This window comes from Acyrthosiphon pisum, unplaced genomic scaffold (assembly GCF_005508785.2).
Source record: "Acyrthosiphon pisum isolate AL4f unplaced genomic scaffold, pea_aphid_22Mar2018_4r6ur Scaffold_21109;HRSCAF=23054, whole genome shotgun sequence".
Classification (NCBI taxonomy): domain Eukaryota; kingdom Metazoa; phylum Arthropoda; class Insecta; order Hemiptera; family Aphididae; genus Acyrthosiphon; species Acyrthosiphon pisum.
Window position 1 is genome coordinate 1185165 of NW_021770540.1, and position 18859 is coordinate 1204023.

General features: G+C 39.9%; 1 protein-coding gene across 1 annotated transcript; it reads right to left on the reverse strand.

The window, feature by feature from the left end:
- Positions 1 to 3094: 3094 nt before the first annotated feature.
- LOC115034799 lies at positions 3095 to 4277 on the reverse strand. The gene is made up of 3 exons (XM_029492256.1): positions 4047 to 4277; positions 3784 to 3904; positions 3095 to 3313 (listed from the first exon to the last, which is right to left on the reverse strand). Exons 1-3 carry the CDS (start codon positions 4270 to 4272, stop codon positions 3160 to 3162), a joined length of 501 nt encoding a protein of 166 aa, XP_029348116.1. The 5' UTR covers positions 4273 to 4277; the 3' UTR covers positions 3095 to 3159.
- Positions 4278 to 18859: the final 14582 nt, after the last annotated feature.

Below are 18859 nucleotides of genomic sequence, written 5' to 3' on the forward strand. Positions count from 1 at the left end.
GGACACTAGATAATAGATATATAACTAAACACTATTCACTTATTCAGTACACACATTTTATCCAAACCAGTTGGATATTTTGAGCTTCAACAAAAGAAAATAAAAAAAAATATTATTTTTATTTTTGAAATACTTAACTTTATTTAGTTTCATATTAGTTTATCATCAGTTTTAAGGGATTCTGATATGTTACAATAATTAAAATTGATACGTGTAGTACTATGTATAATGACAATTGACATTGATTCAAGTTAAAAAAACTTGTATGCAGGGTGGGCCACGAGCAGGCTGTCAATTATCCACCCCAAATTTCATACTCACCACAACAATACATATATGTATCATCAACTTAAAACTGCAAATGTATGTGTCAAATTAAGTATCAAACCTTGTTCCAGAGATTTTTTTGAATACAAATTGTATAACCTAGTAAATAGTAAATAACCTTATATGACCTTCCAGAGGTAAAATGTGTTGGACTTTCAAACCAGTTGAATATTATCTGTAAAATAAAAAAATAAAAAATTTTTTAACTATAACAAACTTTACTTTAGTTTTCAAATACAAAATATAAATTATACATACCTTTTTTTCATAATAAAATAGATAAATACCTTTTCATAATATATTATTACTTACTTGTGTATCAATAAAAAAAACTTACATATTTTTGTTTAAAAAAATTAATTGATCTACATTTTTGGGTAATAACCTATTGCGCCGAGCGCTTAATATTTGCCCTGCTTTGGAAAAAATTCTCTCTGCTGGCACTGAGGTTGCTGGAATTATAATATATTTTAATGCTATATCACTTAGTGGAGCTAACACAGTCTTGTGGTCATTCCAAAATTCAGCCACATTGCACTTCAAGTCTTGATGAGGCATACTTAAGTATTGCCTCATTAAGGATGTAGCACTACTTATACTCGTTGTCTGAGACTGGACATTTGAAACTCTAGAATAGAGGAAATTCCACACATTGTCGCCATCGGTGTCAAGATTTACTTCAGACGTATGGGTAGTTTGTTCTGAAATTAAGTAAAATATGATTGTTTAAAATTCTCAACAACTTTGGTTGCAGTTTTTATACAGAAAGATTTAATCATATCACATTTTAGCTAAATAATATTTTTGTAAAATGTTTAGAATGATGAATTACATTTGGTGTATATATAAGTGATTTATTTTTAAATTATATCATACTAATGTAAATTAGTTAACTAATTAGTAATTATGTTTAATGATATTTTATAAATTTAAGTACAAATATTTATTATTTACCAGTGTTTGAAACATTACTAATTAAAGCAGCTGTTTCAGAAACTAAGCATGTTTCTGCTTCTTTGGCATTTACTTCCAACCCAAACACAACCTTTTTGCACCTCGGATCCAACAATGTAGCCCTAGAAAAATGTGGTGTTAAAGTTTGTTCTTCTAGGCTATCGAAACGCTTGGTAGTATTTTCCATCAATCTATTTTTAATGAATATTCCAAGTTGCGTATTTGGATTTTTTGATGCTAATGAACTTTGTAGACCTATAAATAATGAATGAGATTTTGAAGTATTGAATAGAAAACACAAAAGTTAAACACAGAATCATCAAATTAATTACCTCGTATTAATGGTATAACCATTGAAATGATCGGATAATGTTCTGCAGAGAGCTCAACAGTTAACTTATCAAATGGTCTTAGTAATGGTATCATATCCTCAATTATATTCCATTCTTCGGAGCTGAGATTAGTTGGAGCTCCTTTTAAAGTCATCATCACTATGGTGAGTGGTTCTTTAAGTTTAATTAGCCGTTCTAACATGAGAAATGTGCTGTTCCAGCGAGTACGTACATCTTGTTTTAATTTAAGGACCGTTTCGTTTCCAAGTTGCTTCTGTTTTTCGACTAACATTCTGTTACCCACTTCACTTCGCTTAAAAAAACCAACTATGTTACGACACTTCTTAAATATTTTTTTTAGATCACTTTCATCAGTATTGTCATCTGGTCCAATCTCTTCATTATCTGACAATTTTAATGCTTTTTGAACTATTAAATTTAATTTATGCGCAGTACACGGTAAATGTGACAGTCCCATATGTCTGACTGCAGATTTAATATTTGCTCCACCATCCGTTACCACTGCGACAACTTTTTCAAAAATATTCCACTTATTTAATTCTTCGCGCATAATTTCACAAATATTTGCACCAGTATGATTACAGTCTAATTTTTTTGTGCATAACACTAAAGTTTTCAGTTGGGTTTGACTTAGAAAGTGAACGGTCATAGTCAGATATGAATCTGTATTCATTGACGTCCAAATGTCGGTTGTGATAGCTACATGTCTTGCTTCATTTAACAAAGCTTCAACTTTACTTTGGACTGTTGAAAATATTCTAGGTATTATTGTTCTTCCAAGGGATCTCCTACTGGGAATTTCATACCTGTAATAAGTACATTTGTATATTTAGTATTTACTGCAATTTTATTTACTCTAACTGAAACAATTTTAAAAAAAAAATTGAATATATAGACCATTAAGTCAAGGTTCTGGAACAATATTTGTTTGATACCTAGAGTAATATAATATTGATAATAAATGGTATAATATTTAATATTATGATAGACAATATTTTGATTTGTTAAAAAAATACATTCATCACTCTGCTCAATATCCAAAATTGAAATATTAAAAGTTTTTATTTATTATTTAATAATCACCTGGAGTCCAAAAGCTGTATCATACTACGAAATCCTGAATTTTCAACAATCGAAAGAGGCTGAAGGTCTTCAGCTATCATCTTCACAATAGCTTCATGGAACGCTCTAACTTGATTTTCCGATGGTGTACCAAATCTTAAAGAAAAAAATGAGACATACTGACTACTGAGATAAAATGCCAGACTTAAAATATAACATAACAACATAACATAATATGTGTATAATAACAGTCAATGTTATTACTTATTTTTATAATTTAAACATTGTATTTAAATCAACTACAAAAAATATTGTATGATAATTTGCAATAATACTTATTATCACATATAAACTTGAAATTTAAACCATTGAAAAAGGTTTTGTAATATACTAAGATAAGTATTTATACAGTCACTTCTTTTTATTTTGAAATACTTCACACTTATGCTGCTGATAAGCCAAACTATTGAATTTTAAGTTTTTTCAACATGTTACTTATATAGCAGACAAAGTCAGTAGCAGACAAAGTCAGTTTTAAAATTGTGTGTTTTGACTGTGAAGTCCTCTTAATAAATAATTGCATTCCAAACCAGTTGGATAATGAATAAACCTGTAAACTAAAAATTAAATATGAGATTTGTAAATAATTAAAATGATTAATTCTTTGTATTTAAGAATACAGTATACAAATCAATATATAGATAAAGTAATTATAATAACCTAAATATTTTTACAAAATAGTTAGTGTAAATCCAAGTAAATAGTGATACATGCAACATTTAAGTGAATACTACTTAGTTTTTGTTTACCAAATAGTAAATGGCAAATGCACAATATTCAATTGATATACGTTGTAGACTTATTGGCTAGGTTAAGCATAAACATGTACAATATAGCATAATATAGAACAGACAAGCTTTAAAATTTAAATAGAAATCAATGCCAGCATATGCACTTAAATTTAATATACAAAAACATATAAAGAAATTTAGTTAGCTTTAAAAAATAAGAAAATACATGTTAACATGGTAATAAGAAAATTTTACTACGTATTGAAAATTTTCAGAAATTAATACAATACTCTTACCTATTAGACAATAAAAGTTGTTTTTGCCTCTTTAATACTGGTTCAACAACACTGGTTACTGCCATAACTGGATTATTACAAGGAGAGAAAACACCTGTAGATTGTCGTTCCCCTGATGTTCCTATTTAAAAAAAAGAAATATTTATTTTGAATACTCACAAACCTTAGCATAAATTATTAATTCCCTTAGAATTTATAACATATAGTATCTAGTATCTACATACTAAATTGTAAAATCTAAATATTTATCACATAGTACATACCAGGTTGATTTCTATCTTCTTCAATATGTTCAGTCTCAGTGTGTTGTAACTCATCACGGCATAATACAGTAAAATGTTTACGTTTCAAATGGTCTAATAAGTTGGTTGTGCCGTTAGATCTTTTGTACTTGTTATTACAAATCGAACAAGTGGCCTCATCAGGAGTATTTGGGTCCCTTCGAAAGTGCTTCCAAACAATAGAAGAGTTTTTCTTCGGGATTGACATTGCTATTTAATATTTATTTCCTTTGCTTTTTAATTTTTATAATAATTAAATAATTTTTTAATTAATACTAATTAAATAAAATTAATCATTAAATAGTATTTGATAATTTATATAAGTAACTGATAAGCGTTCACTTGTCTGATGATATCAGTATATCACTGATATCAGAATATCAGATGATAAAAAAACTTCGATAGGCGATAGTATCGATTCTTCGATAGTTCGATAGATTCGATTGTTCGATAGTTTTTCGATAGTTCGATTGTTTTTCGATAGTTCGATAGTTTTCCGATAGTTCGATAGTTTCGATAGTTTTATAAAACAACCGAGTAATTAGATAGTTTAAACTATCGAGTACTTCGATAGTTTTCACTCGATAGTGCCCATCACTAGTCGCCTCACAAACCGTTCGCCGAGTTCGCCTCAAGCCGTGAAAATATTTCTCTCCTAGCCGCGTAAGTCTGCCCGGGTGGGTCTTACTACGACTTCGGAAAAAAAATTTGAAAATAAAAATGAGATATCCGCTACTTGCCAACGACCTACTCGTTGGAGTCCTTCAGTTGGCACAGAAAAATACTCACGGAAGCAAACGATGAATGTTGAACTGGAGACAACAGATAACACTTTGGAGACAAAAACTGACGACAAAAAAAAAAGGCAATGAAAAAATTGAAAAATCGTCGCCATCAAAAATTTTTTAAGACGATTTTCGGTAAAACAACGATAATACGTCGAAAACTTCGTATCACTATAAGATCGCGAATCTGTCGTCTTTTATGACGATTTTCGGTAAAACATCGATAATACGTCGCGCACTCCTAAATTTTTCACCGTTGTTTAGGTAACACTTTTATCACTAATTGACACCTCAATCCCACATCTTATCAACAAAAATAATGTTTACCTTTTGGTTGGCCGTTCGACTCCCCCTTTGCCGTTGATTAGACTCACTGTCCCTATCTCCTCCCATTAATCGCCTTCATACCCCTCCTAGGAGGTTCGGGTTGGCGGGGTCTTATTCGTTATCGTCTAACTAGGACGGGGACCCTTTGGGGGGGGCAAATTTTTAATCCCGAAGCTCTCCGATCAAACCCGGCCGAGTTATCAGCGATAAACCGCGTTTTTTCGGTGTTTACCAAAAAGTAAACATTCAATCGGGATTTTTTGTGATAAAACGCGCTTCCCAATGCGCATACGCCCGGCGCGCTCTCTGAAATCCGTAGACCTCGATGCCCCGATTACATTTTGTCATTCTTTCAGCAGCAGTTCACCGAGTAACACACAGTCTCCTCGTCGACCACCGCTATACACCACTTAACGCTATTTTCTGCTTTTCTACTGCATATATATTGTAGAAATGAGTTCTGCCAAGAACATGGAAATGGCTTTAAATGCCAGAAGTGCTGGTTTCTACAGCATCAGCCAGGCGGCTCTTGAGTTTAATGTACCTGAAACTACTTTGCGTAGCACTGTAAAGCAAAAGTGGTAAGTTTTCATTTTGTATGTTTTGTTATGTGACTCCCCATTACGTTGTTCTCAATTTGTAACCTAGGCCGTTAGATCATACGTCTCGACTAAGGACAACATTGACCTGAAGCGTGGCGTCGCTTTAGTAATCGAGTCCGGATATTCGGTTAACCAAGCGTCAAGGGTCGTGAAGGTTCCCAGAACGACATTACGCAAAGAGTTGGCAATCGTTCGGAAAGATCGCGCCATTGGAAGCACCAGCGTCGGTCTCGGCGTCCAAAGACTTGTTTGGCTACGTGGAACCAAGTGTTGTGGTACAGCGTAGGCCAGTATCGGTTTCGGCTGCGGTGGGTGCCTCGTCGGAACTGGCGACAGCTCCGGCGTCGGAACCTGTCGGGTCGTCTCCGGTACAGCTGGCGTCTGGATACCTACACGACGTCAGATCCGCAGTGCTACGTACAGCGTCCCGCAATAGCGATGTCGGCAGCCGAGGGTACCTCGTCGGAACCGGTGCCGGCTTCGGCTGTGGAACCCGAGGTGTCGGCTTCGTTACGGCCGTTCGTGACGCGTCACACTTCGGCTCTGAGGTTCCGAATGCAAAACAAACTAATCTTTGAGGACGACGGTGCCAAAACTGTGCCGACGATGTGCGTTTTGACCGAACGATCCGCATACAACAAGCCTCCCCCACTTGTGCTTAGCAACGTTCCGCGTAGTCCTCAAGTTGTGGCTATTTCTCCAGCTGCAACATTTGAAAAACGTGACGCGGCTACGACGGTGACGATGTTGGTGCCCGCGGTTCGCCGGTCGCTGATGTGGTGTGGCGGCGTGAAGTTGGGTGACACTCGAATATTTAAGTTTAAATAATAATAACGCCGGTGTTGAGCACAATGTCCACGGGGGGACGTTTATTGGTTTACAATAGTAACACTAGGTTAGGTAAAAATTATCTACGTAGTAGGTGGTGCGTGAGACAACCGTGGGTGTTGTCGTGTGTGCAGTTGACGCAAGAGAGGGACGCCGCCGGCGGCCGGTACTCGTATTGCGCGACTTGCCTTCCCGTCCCACCTTGTGCCTTTTAGGCGCGGTAGGGGAGTTGGCGTTATCGCGCTGTAGCCCGTTGTGGTGGTTGACAAAAGCGTAGACCGGTCGCTGCGGTACCTGTACTTTGTACTGGTGGCCGCTGCGTACCGCGTCAAACGTAAGTGGTTTTAAAATATAACTTTTCATTTTTATAAGTGATTTGTTACGTATTTTTAGCTGTTTCTAAATTTCACCACGGAAAAGTGCGGAAGACTTACGTCAAAGGCGTCGCGCACAGGCGGAGTACTTATTACCCGTACTTGAAGAATACTTCAAGATACTTCAAGAATACTTCTAAGAAAACTATGGAATTGCAGTTTGTGCCCGTGTCCTCGTCGGAAGGGGATGACATTTTAATGGTGAAGACTGTTGGAGATTGTTTGAGATCTCATATTGAGGGCCAAAAAACATCTCCACCGCGAGGACACGACATATACGCCACCCCATCACCGGATTATACAGCGTACGATTTTATTGACGATGCTCAGAGCCAGACTCAGTTTAAGTCTTCACTATCTCGTTCACGTTCACCAATAAAATCTCCTCCCATATCCACATTTGCCGTGAAATCACCCGTGGCCGGACCATCTAGGCCAGTTATGTCACCCATCCCGTCCAAGCCAGTTTCGATATCCTCTTCACTCAGGATGGATAATGAGTGGGTGGACACGGACGACAGTTGTGAAAACGACAGTTTTGGGCCAAGACGCAGAACTGTTGCCGAAAAGCAACAGATGGCCGACGACACTCCTGTAAGTCTATTACACACATAATTATATCTAACCCAAGCTAATAATTTTTCTTTGTCAATTAGATGGTTAAATATTGCCCGTTATGTGATTACTGCACATCGGGAAACAAAATTGGTCGGCATATCACTAACAAACACAAAAACGACATCAAGAAGCCAACAGCTGCCAGCATAAAGGCCATTGTTAAAATCATAACCGTAGAGTCACGAAAATCGTATACCCTTATATCGATGTCGGCGATCCAAAAGAAACTGGGTCCTTATTGGGTCGACCCAAGCTTCCGAAGCATCGCTCACGGGTAAATACCGAGAAAACTCAAATATTGAAATTCCGTTGTTAATTTGACATTTTTGTTACAGGCTTACTATCGTGGGGAGAATGAAGGTCTACGATGGGCACTGGAACCTTCCTGGGGTCAAAGACTTGCCCAACTCCTTTTCTCCATACCTGCGGGATGCTTCAGTGGTAGGAGATTTCGGGCCGACCGAAAATTATCACCAATTACACCCGGCTTATCGGCCAGATGTAGCTACAACTATGCAACTAGTGCACCCGGCTTATCGGCCAGATCTATGCAACCAGTGCAGCAAAATGTTTCTAAAACCTTGAAGCCAGGGCAGCTGGCACAAGAAGTACCGCCGCCGCAAGAAACAGCAGCGGAAACTTCTTTGCCGTGAGTATTAGTCTGGTCACTCTTATTTTGACACACAACAATTTATCATTTTTTATTTTGTTTTTCGTCACTAGTAACGTAAGGATATCTACAAAGGATCAGGGTCTAAATAAGCGGTTGCCTGACAACCATCCGCTTATTAACATGTTCAGAAACACCCTTAAAATAATCCACGGTGGCGACTCAAATGCTGCAAAAAATTACGTCGGGAATGTCTCGAGAATTCTACATTTCGTACACACGCACTTGGTGACCACTGATGTCAGTGTGTACGAAAGGTTTATTGAACTGTAAGTACCGATGGTGCCGGTGATGGATTTGGAAATGTTATTAATAAATGTTTATTTTGTTATTTAGACGTGAAAATCTGGGACAAACAAAATCGACAACTATTAATTACCTTAAAGACCTCAGAAAACTATTTCATAGTATCTTGGACAATTATATACATACAGACACGACTTTCCCCAAGGGTTTTGACCTCATGCCCTGTGAAACAACCGTGACTAAGATTAAAATCCTCGACTCGCAACTGACATTGATTTACCGACGGAAAACTAAACAACAGCCTGGGGAGCTCTTCGCGAGAAAGACATTGGAGGCGGAAGAACTTCCAAAACATTCGGAAGTTAACGATTGTATAGCATCGATTGAGCCAGGTATACCAGAATACCTGACTGAACTCGAAGCAATATTTAAAAACGAAGGCAGGGTGTCAGTGAGGAGTGAAAAATCTGGAACGCCCGCAGAAAAAAAGGTAAGTGTGTATATTTGAGCGTAACGCTGTAAATACTTATCGATTTATGTTTTTTTAGTTATCTAGTCTCTGGAGGAAAGTGACGTCCGCTTTGATGATCAGTTTACTCTGGTCATCAAAACAGAGAAGTGGTGCAGTCGCCAATATGACGATGAGCGAGTGGGCAAAAAGGAAGCACCACCTTGACAGCGCCGTGGTGACGGTCCGGGACCATAAGACGGGTGACAAGGAGCCCGCCTCCATAGTAATTGATGATGAAATGGAGAATTACATGACAAGGTAATTATTTGATCAAATCTTGCCTTAACCTAAACAAATCTTTAAAAGCATTTTCTAATTGCAGATACTATAACCTACGCACAAGAACCGGATGTGAGAGGACCAATTTTTTCGTGACGAACCGAGGGGATGTAGTTCGGAAATTATACGACGATGTTAATAAAACTTTCGGATCGCATTTATCGTCAAGGACATTTAGAATTATGATGGAGACCGAAGGCCGTAGTCACGATGCTGCCACCACTTCGTTGGTCGCGAAGGCACTGCAACATACTGAGGGCTCGGCCTTAAAACATTACCGTGTTCCGGACACTGACGAGGCAATACGACGACAAGCTAACCTCGACAAAGTGACACATACGGCACTGGTCAAAGCGTACATTGACAAGCAGTAAGTAACTTAATATCCTAACGAATTCACAAAACAATAACCTGTTCTGACTGTTACCATTTTATTTTTCAGTTTCTGTGACTTTTTCCCCCTTGAACCTTACTCTAAATTTCCGAACCCCGACGACGCAATTGACAAAATTACATCACATGAAATTTACGAACAATAACCATACGCGGAAATCGACGTGTACTATGTACTAGGACTGAAAGACCGATTTGACTGCGATCTAATTGACGAACGGGTCGGGATACTCAAAGAAGAAGTCGCTGCTGCGGGGTACACAAAATTGAATATAAATGAACCCGCCATAATAGACGTCGCAAGAAAAAGAAAGATTTTTCATTTTATATCAAATATTAAGTACCAGAAAAAAATTATTAGAAAAGTACTATCCAGATTTTAAAAGAAATGACTAATATGACAATGAACGATATGACCGACACTAAAAAAATCTAGTTGACATCGAAATGACAGTGGATTAGGCCTATTGGGGAACCACTATAAAAAAAAAACGCCATGTGCTGTACCTTAATGGTGGTGTGGAAAACAGCAGACCACATTCACTTCCAGTATTAGTTAGAGTATCCATAAGCTCGTAGTAAGACCCACCCGGGCAGACTTACGCGGCTAGGAGAGAAATATTGTCAAAGCTTAAGGCAAACTCGGCGAACAGTTTGTGAGGCGACCAATGGTGTAATAGTTGGAGTATTCCGGCATAGTTTTTTCAACTAGCCACCAGAGTGCACCATTTACGAATATTTTTTTTTTAAGCGGTCGCGTGTATCCGGTGCCAAATTTTTATTTTTTTTTTAAAATTATATTTTCCAAACGGTGGTAGTTCAGGGAATGTCATCCAGTCTGTCAGCAGCGGTGTTCTCGAACAAACTCCGAACATTTTTCTACCCGAATCGCCGTCGTCGATCAATGCGCTATTGTCGCTGCATTTCCAAGTACACTGTCCCTATCATTTGACAAATATTATTTCCCTTGCACATCGCAATAATTAATAATTTAATATGCGACTGCCTCTGCGTAGTGGTACGGTAAAAATCGGTCTATCATTCGTACGTAGCGATACAGCCGAAAATAAAATATCAGTCCATCGTCCGTGCGTAGCAGTGAGGTAAAAATCGGTCTATCACGTAAAATCACGGTAGTAGTATGTGGATACGTCCCCTTCAACTGATGACATCTACCTATTCGTTGTTTTTTTTTAAAGTCCGCGGTAAGGTAAAAATGGGTTTATCATCCGTGCGTAGCGGTACGGCGGAAATTGAAAAAAATCGAACAATCATTCGTGCGTAGCAGTAAGGCGAAAATCGAAAAATCGATCAATCATCCTTGCGTAGCAGTACACCAGCCCCCAAGCCCGAATTCTCTTGAAAAAATATTACAAGTCACCGCGTAGCAGTACACCAGCCCCCAAGCCCGAATTCTCTTGAAAAAATATTACAAGTCCCCGCGTAGCAGTACTCCAGCCGTCAAGCCCGCTTTTCCCTCAATTTAACATAAATGACTCCTCATAGAAGAGAATTCCCTAGTCTCGAAATTCCCAGACTTGGAGACATAGATGGGCTTGGCTTGGCACAGACCGATCCAATCGGTCTATAGACCCAACTTCGGATGTCCCTCCCGATCGGTCATCATACAAAATAATAGAAACTAAAGCTTGGAAAAGATTGAAATTTTCTCAGTTGGTCTTTAATTCCCTAAAAAATGCCACCCTGCGAATTCCCAAAGAAAATAATCATTTTTAAAGAAGTCGGCTTGGAGCAGACCGATTGGATTGAAGAGGGCCATCTGGCGAATGGACCCCAAGAAGGCCCCTGGGGCTGACGGGATCACGGCGAAAATCCTCCGCCAAGCATGGCCAGTCATCGCAGAACACGTAACTCACGTGTTCAACAATTGTCTCAGGACTAAAAAGTTTCCAAACGCCTGGAAGCTAGCGAGATTGGTTGTGATCCTTAAGTCGGCCGAAAAGGACGCTACAGAAGCGAAATCCTACAGGCTGATAAGTCTTCTCCCGGTTGTGTCAAAAGCTCTGGAACACGTTATAGTGAGCAGAATCCAAGCTGACAAAGACCTTCTCATATCTGAAAGACAGTATGGATTTACTAAAAACCTCTCGACGGTCGACGCTATGCACCACGCATTAGACTGGGCGAAAAACAGGCAGGAGAGGCGCGTGATAGCCGTCTTTCTGGACATTTCGGCGCCTTTGATTGCCTATGGTGGGCGCAACTAGTTGTGGACATGCGGGATTCCGGTTGCTGCAGCGGTCTGATTAAACTGACGAAAAGTTATCTGAACGGCCGCCAGGCTGGTATGCAAATTGGCGACCGAACTGTGACGAAAACCTTGACGAAAGGTTGCCCGCAAGGGTCGCACTATGGACCCGACCTCTGGAAACAGGCCGTGAATCCATTGCTGTCACCAGATCCGCCTACAGGTACTGAGCTAGTTGCGTACGCAGACGACCTAGCATTACTTATCTCTGGTAACACCCGTGCTGAGCTGGAGAGTCGTGGTAACGAACTACTCAGAAGAGCTTCGCTCTGGGCGAACCAGCGAAAACTCACCTTCTCCGCGACCAAATCGCAAACACACTGGTTAAAAGGTAAACTCTCAAGACCATTCTTGGATTTGCGACTTGCAGACGCTAAGATCAAAGCAACGACCGGGGCGAATACCTCGGCGTTACGTTTGACACCAAAGATAAATTTAGCGAACACCTTAGGGAAAAAGCCAACAACTCTGCAGCGCTGTTCAGCCGTCTGACGGGTGTAGCCAAAACTCAGTGGGGTCTTAATAAGGATATCACCAAGAACCTGTACAAGACAGTGTTCATTCCGCAAATGACTTATGCGGCCTAGGTGTGGGCCCCAAAGTGCATGGCTGACGGGCACCACCGGGGAAGGGCAAACACCGCCCAAAGAGACCGCATGAGGGCAATCACAGGTGCGTATAAAACCACCTCGACGATGGCGCTGCAGGTCTCGGCCGGAGTACCGCCTCTCGACTTGGAAATATTGCGAATAGCCAAAATCGAAAAGGATAGGATCACGGTTAGGAAAGGCGCCATGACGGCGACAATCGCCGAAGCGAGAAAGGTTCAGAATGAAAACAATATTCTGGACATCTGGCAAAGCAAGTGGGAAACTTCCAAAAAAGGGAGATGGACAGAAAAGTGGTTCCCGAACGTCCGGCGTCGGATGGCCCGTGGGTGGTGTAAAATAGACCACTTCACGGCCCAGCTGATGTCGGGCCACGGAAGGTTCAACTCCAAACTCTATCAGTTTAACCTCAACAGCTTTACCCATCTCATCAATTCCCTCATTTTCGTTCGGTCTGTAGACCGATCCGATCGGTCTAAATTTTCAAGTCAATCCCATTTTACCGATCCAGAGTGACTCTCTCGGACCGTTCCGATCGGTCTAATTTATCTTCAATCTGATTTGGAACGCGGCATTTGAGATGTCCGATCCAATCGGTCTCGGACTTAGAATTATTCCAATCTAGCGAAGACATGAATTGACATATGCCGTCAAACACTACCGTCCGACCGATCGGCCGGTCGATGCAAAGTCAAGCCCGAAGACGGGGAGCGGATAAAATGATTTTTTCCGCTTCAATCCTGGAATTCCCCAGTCCTGACCGATCCGATCGGTCTGTTCGATCGCGATATCCAGCTTTTTTCTGGACGGTTGGATCTTCCTGAAATTTGAACTCATAGAAGATTTTGTAAAATAAATGATAATCGCCGTCTTGTGTCGAAGCGCTGTGATCATTATTTTAAAAGTTATTGATGGTACAAATAGTTGGAGTACGTTCAATATTTATCCGAGCTGACTGTGGTTGCCGTCCGCAGACAGCCCTCGTATTTTCGTTTAACGACGTCGTCGGTCAATTCCTTGTTTCTCCACATTACAGTCCCATCGGACAGGTCTAAACTAGGGAAGACCAGTATTGGCAGTTACCGTCCTCGCTGACCGACCGGCCGTCGAAGTTTTCAGACGAGCGACCGGCCGAGCTGGTATACGGACCGGATCGGTCTTTTTTTAGGGAATTGCCGGCTTTTCGCTCAATTATTATCGTATCGAGTTCTAGTCTTCGGGCTTAGCTTAACCGTTACTCTCCCGGTACGTTGGCATAATTTACCTATAGAAAAGCCAAAATCACGTTTTTTGGGTTTTCACTTTTTCCGAGATATTCCGAAGCGGCCGGTCGATACAAAGTCAAGCCCGAAGACGGGGAGCGCGTAAAAACATTTTTTCCCCATCAAGCCTGCAATTCCCTGGGATTAATAAAGCACGGTTTGTCGTTCTACTCCCCTCTTTGCTATTGTATCGACGCACTGTCCCCATCACCTCCCCTGAAACCCCTTCGCGCCCCTCCTAGGAGGTTCGGGTTTGCGGGGTCATAGGTAGGACAGGGAAATTCTGGGGGGCAAATTTTCATTCCCGAAGCTCTCCGATCAAACCTGGCCGAGTTATCGGCGAAAAACCGCGTTTCGCGGGCGTTTACCAAAAAGTAAACATTGCGTTTCAGATTTTTTGTGAACGCGCAGTCGCACGCACTTATTGCGCTCAGCGCACTCTCTGAAATCCGTAGACCTCGATGCCCCGATTACATTTTACCTAACCTAACCTAACCTACATTTTGTCATTCTTTCAGTAGCAGTCCGCCGACTCAACTGTCCGCCGCGCATCAACGCTATTTTGTCGTTTGTATTTTCTGCTTCTCTTATATTGTAGAAATGAGTTCCGCAAAGAGTATGAAAATGGCATTAAACGCAATTACTGCTGGTACGTACAGTATCAGCCAGGCCGCTGTCGAGTTCAATGTGCCCGAAACCACATTGCGTACTGTCGTCAAGCAATTGGGCATTGAACCGAAAACCGTAAGTTTTCATTTTGTATGTTTTGTTATGTGACTCCCCTTTTACGTTGTTCTCAATTTGTGACCTAGGCCGTTAGATCGTACGTCCGAACCAAGGATAACGTTAATTTGAAGCGAGGGGTCGCTCTAGTTCTAGAGTCGGGATACTCCGTGAACGAGGCTTCTAGGGTAGTCAAAGTTCCTAGGACAACCCTGAGAAAGGAATTGGGAATCGTAAGGAAGGACCGCGCATCCGAAGCACCGGTGCCGGTTTCGTCGTCCAAGGACGATTCTTTGTTTTGCTTGGAGGAACCAAGTGTCGCGGTACAGCGTAGGCCTGTACCTGTTTCGGCTGCGGTGGGTGCCACGACGGAACCGGCGACGGCTTCGGCGGTGGGACCTGTCGGGTCGTCTCGGGTGCAGTCGGCGTCTGTATTCGCGACATCGAAACCGCAGTGTGATGAAGAGCGTCCGGCAGTAGCGGTGTCGGCGGTCGAGGGTGCCACGTCGGAACCGGCGACGGCTTCGGCGGAGGAACCCGAGGCGTCGGCTCCGTTACGGCCGTCCGCGAAGCGTCGCACTTCGGCTCTGAGGTTCCAAATTCAGAACAAATTAATCTTCTCGGACGACGGTGCCAAAACCGTGCCGACGATGTGCATTCTGACTGAAAAATCCGCTTACAACAAGCCTCCCCCCCATCAGCATAGGAACGTTATGCGTAGTACGGATACGCATTGCGATGTTGCTGTTCCTTCTCGGACTGCAACATTTGTAAAACGTAAGTCATTAAAAATATAATTTGTTTCATTATTCTATTTGATATTTTGTAATACATTTTTAGCCGTTTGCAAATACGTTTCGGGCAAGGAGAAAATTGTGCATGTCACCGCACAACTCCATAAGCGTTCAACATATTTCCCCCGCCAACCGAACAAATTTGAAAACCTTCGGTTCGGGACAATAAAAGTCCCGGAAGACGACGAAGCGCTGCTTGTCGTAGATGACAATTGTGTACAATCCGTGTCGACGGTTTACGATTTTGACGACCACACGCCGAGCCCTGCTCCTTACAAGCCGGCATTGTCTCGGTCAAGGTCGCAAATTAAGTCACCACCGAGTCCTCCAGTGGCTCGTTTAACGCCTGCTGCCTCGATACCAACGAAAGGTCACGGCATTTATACGCCGTCACCGTCACCGCCAACAGCCAATTCGTTAGTTTGCCAATTTGACGACCGTGTGCCGAACCCGGCATTGTCTCGGTCACGGTCGCCTTTAAATCCCCGGACAAGTCCTCCTGTTTAATCGTCTGTTCAATCGCCTGTTGCCGAAGCGTCCTGGTGGTCGCCTTCTGGGCCGAGGTTACCATTGGTGAAAACTGTTGTTTCACCTCCTATAACTACGGCCTCCCCACTCAGGATAGATAACGAGTGGGTGGACACCACCGACGACAGCGACGACTATCAATCGTCACAGCGTAGGACTGTGACGGAAAAGCAACAATTGGCTGAGGACACTCCCGTGAGTCTATTACTCACATAATTATTGTATCTTATCCACGCTTATAATTTGCTTTTGTCCATTAGATGGTTAAATATTGCCCGCTATGTAACTATTGCACATCTGGCAACAAAATTACGAGGCACGTCGAGAACAAACACAGAGGGTTGGTCAGGAGGCCCACTGCGGGCCACCTGAAGGCTATTGGCAAGTTAATTACAACCGAGTCCCGGAAATCGTATACGCTCTTTCCAATGTCCGTGGTCCAGAGAAAACTGGGCGCTTATTGGGACGACCAATGCTTCCGGAGCATTGCACACGTGTAAATACCGATTAAATTCAAATATTCAAATTCCATTGTTAATTTGGCGTATTCGTTTCAGACTTACGGTCATGGGAAGATTAAAAGTCTATGGTGGTTCTTGGAACCTGTCGGGCGTTAAAGACTTGCCAAATCCTTTTTCGGAGCATCTATTGGAAGCTCCTGTAAATGTTACGGGCTTCGTACCGCTCGAATCTAATATTGCACCCGTGGTAATACCGGTGGTAAATAGACCGGTGGAAAGTACGACGCAACAAGTGCCGCTGCCGACTGAAACGATTGTGGCGGAAAGTTCATCTAGGTATATTAGTATTTCCCTACTAGCCTAACTAGCCTACTAACCTAACCTAACCCTATTACCCACACAGCATTCAGAACATATACACGTTTTAGTCATATGTGGTTTAAGTGTTCTTGGAAATATGTTATAAAATCATCTTTTGAACACATTGTTAACGTATGTTCTATCAAATTTTGAAAACAAATGGTGTCTTCTATATTATAGAAACATGTTTCTAAGATGTTGTAGGAAATATGGAACAGTTACATGTTACTAAAATATATATAAACATATGTTCCATTTAATATTGAAAATAAATGGTTTCTCCCATATTATAGAAACATGTTTATAGGGTGTTGTGGAAAACATTGAACGGTTACTTGTTATTAAAATACTATAAACATATGTTCTATTAAATATTGAAAGTAAATGGTTTCTCCCATATTATAGAAACATGTTTATATGGTGTTGTAGAAAACATTGAACGGTTACATGTTATTAAAATACTATAAACATATGTTCCATTAAATATTGAAAGTAAATGGTTTCTCCCATATTATAGAAACATGTTTATATGATGTAAGATATATGGGATGACGGTGACACTATGTACGCATATATGTATAAGATATTGTAAACGCAGTATTGTAAACATCCTATAGTTAAATATTTAAACTATACTTATATAAGTAGTAATTTCTCCGATCTTATAGAAACACGTTTTTAAGATGTTGTAGGAAATAATATAAATTATGTGTTAGTATAAAAATATAATGTAGACTGAAATTGATAATTATATAAATCATTGTGCTATAATATATATATATATATATATAAGTTCAGTGACTCAATAACTAACTAGTGTTGCTGATGTTTCAATACAATCATTCACGGATCACGTCATATCAGTTCCTGAATCATTGGTGATTTTCAGTATTTACTTAGGTATTTTCATTTTAGATTCAGAGATTCGTTGCATAAAGACCAAACTCATCGTAACCATTTGCATAAATTATTAATAATTATTATCTATACCTATAATACTAGGTGCAATAATAATTGATATGTACAAAAATATAAGGATTATTTTAGATACCTAATCTTAGAAATTAATATCCCGTTTTTAGCGGTTTTTTTGAAATTATTCGGTGGTTTTTCCCGTGGCGTTAATTAACTATTGATAAAATTGAAAAATGATCTCAATAAAGTATCATTTAGATCCAATTTACGTAAATTAAGTAATTAAGAGGACCAACATATTTGTTGTCTCCACTTTACAATAATAGTGCGTAACATAGCAAATTTACGATCAGCCGATAGCGTTTATAGCTCCGTTGGTTTAAAAATTTGATTGAATTGACCTATTATGAAACTTGATGGTAATAAGAACATTATCTGTGTTAGTATAATATGTTGGTTTTTTACGATTATTCAATTTTTAAGTGAATTATTGTCATTTTTGATTTTGGCTATAGGTACCTATTATATACGCAAAACTTGCTAAAAATTGAATTATCGTAAAAAAACAAACATACGAGATTAACTGAAAACTCTCATACAAATAAAAAAAACACAAAATCATAAACGATACAAAAAAACAACGAATGTAATGACACAGACATAATTTATACTGCACTGCTCTGTAGTTGTATATTTTGTCAATGGCATGCATAGTTTATCATTAATATTCGGCATACATTATAGTGTTGATGTACGCACGGTGCGACTCTGTGCGAGAGATTATTTTATCTATAAACTTCTCGGAACAATTTTATTATTATTCATATCTACACACCAATATCAAACACATAGGTAGGTAATTTGACGGACAGCTTTCACTGGTCAAGCCGTTTCTGAGAAGTCTTAGGACAAACACCGTGACACGAGAATTTTTTATATTAGATGGGTTATATTATATTATTATATTACATGATTCATGATTTTAAGGATGACATGATTTTTATATTAACTATATCGATGTTTTTTAATTGATTACATTCGTGTGCAATGCCGACGATTGGGTTGTTATAACCATATTATAATGATTGATATTATCTGAAATACAATAGGTAATAACTAATAAGTAATAATACTAATAACTAATAAGTTAGTGGTATAATAATAAGTTTAAAGTTAGACTGTCTATTATAAAATACAATGTATTTAGTATTTACATTATAATAATAGGTACCTATGCACGAT

Excerpts from the sequence above, each read along its gene's own strand:
- LOC115034799 (XM_029492256.1), bottom strand. The coding sequence starts at position 4,272 with ATGTCAATCCCGAAGAAAAACTCTTCTATTGTTTGGAAGCACTTTCGA. Across the intron at positions 3,905-4,046 it reads AGAAGATAGAAATCAACCTG|GAACATCAGGGGAACGACAA; the intron begins GTATGTACTATG and ends TTTTTTAAATAG. Across the intron at positions 3,314-3,783 it reads CAACTTTTATTGTCTAATAG|TTTACAGGTTTATTCATTAT; the intron begins GTAAGAGTATTG and ends TTTAATTTTTAG.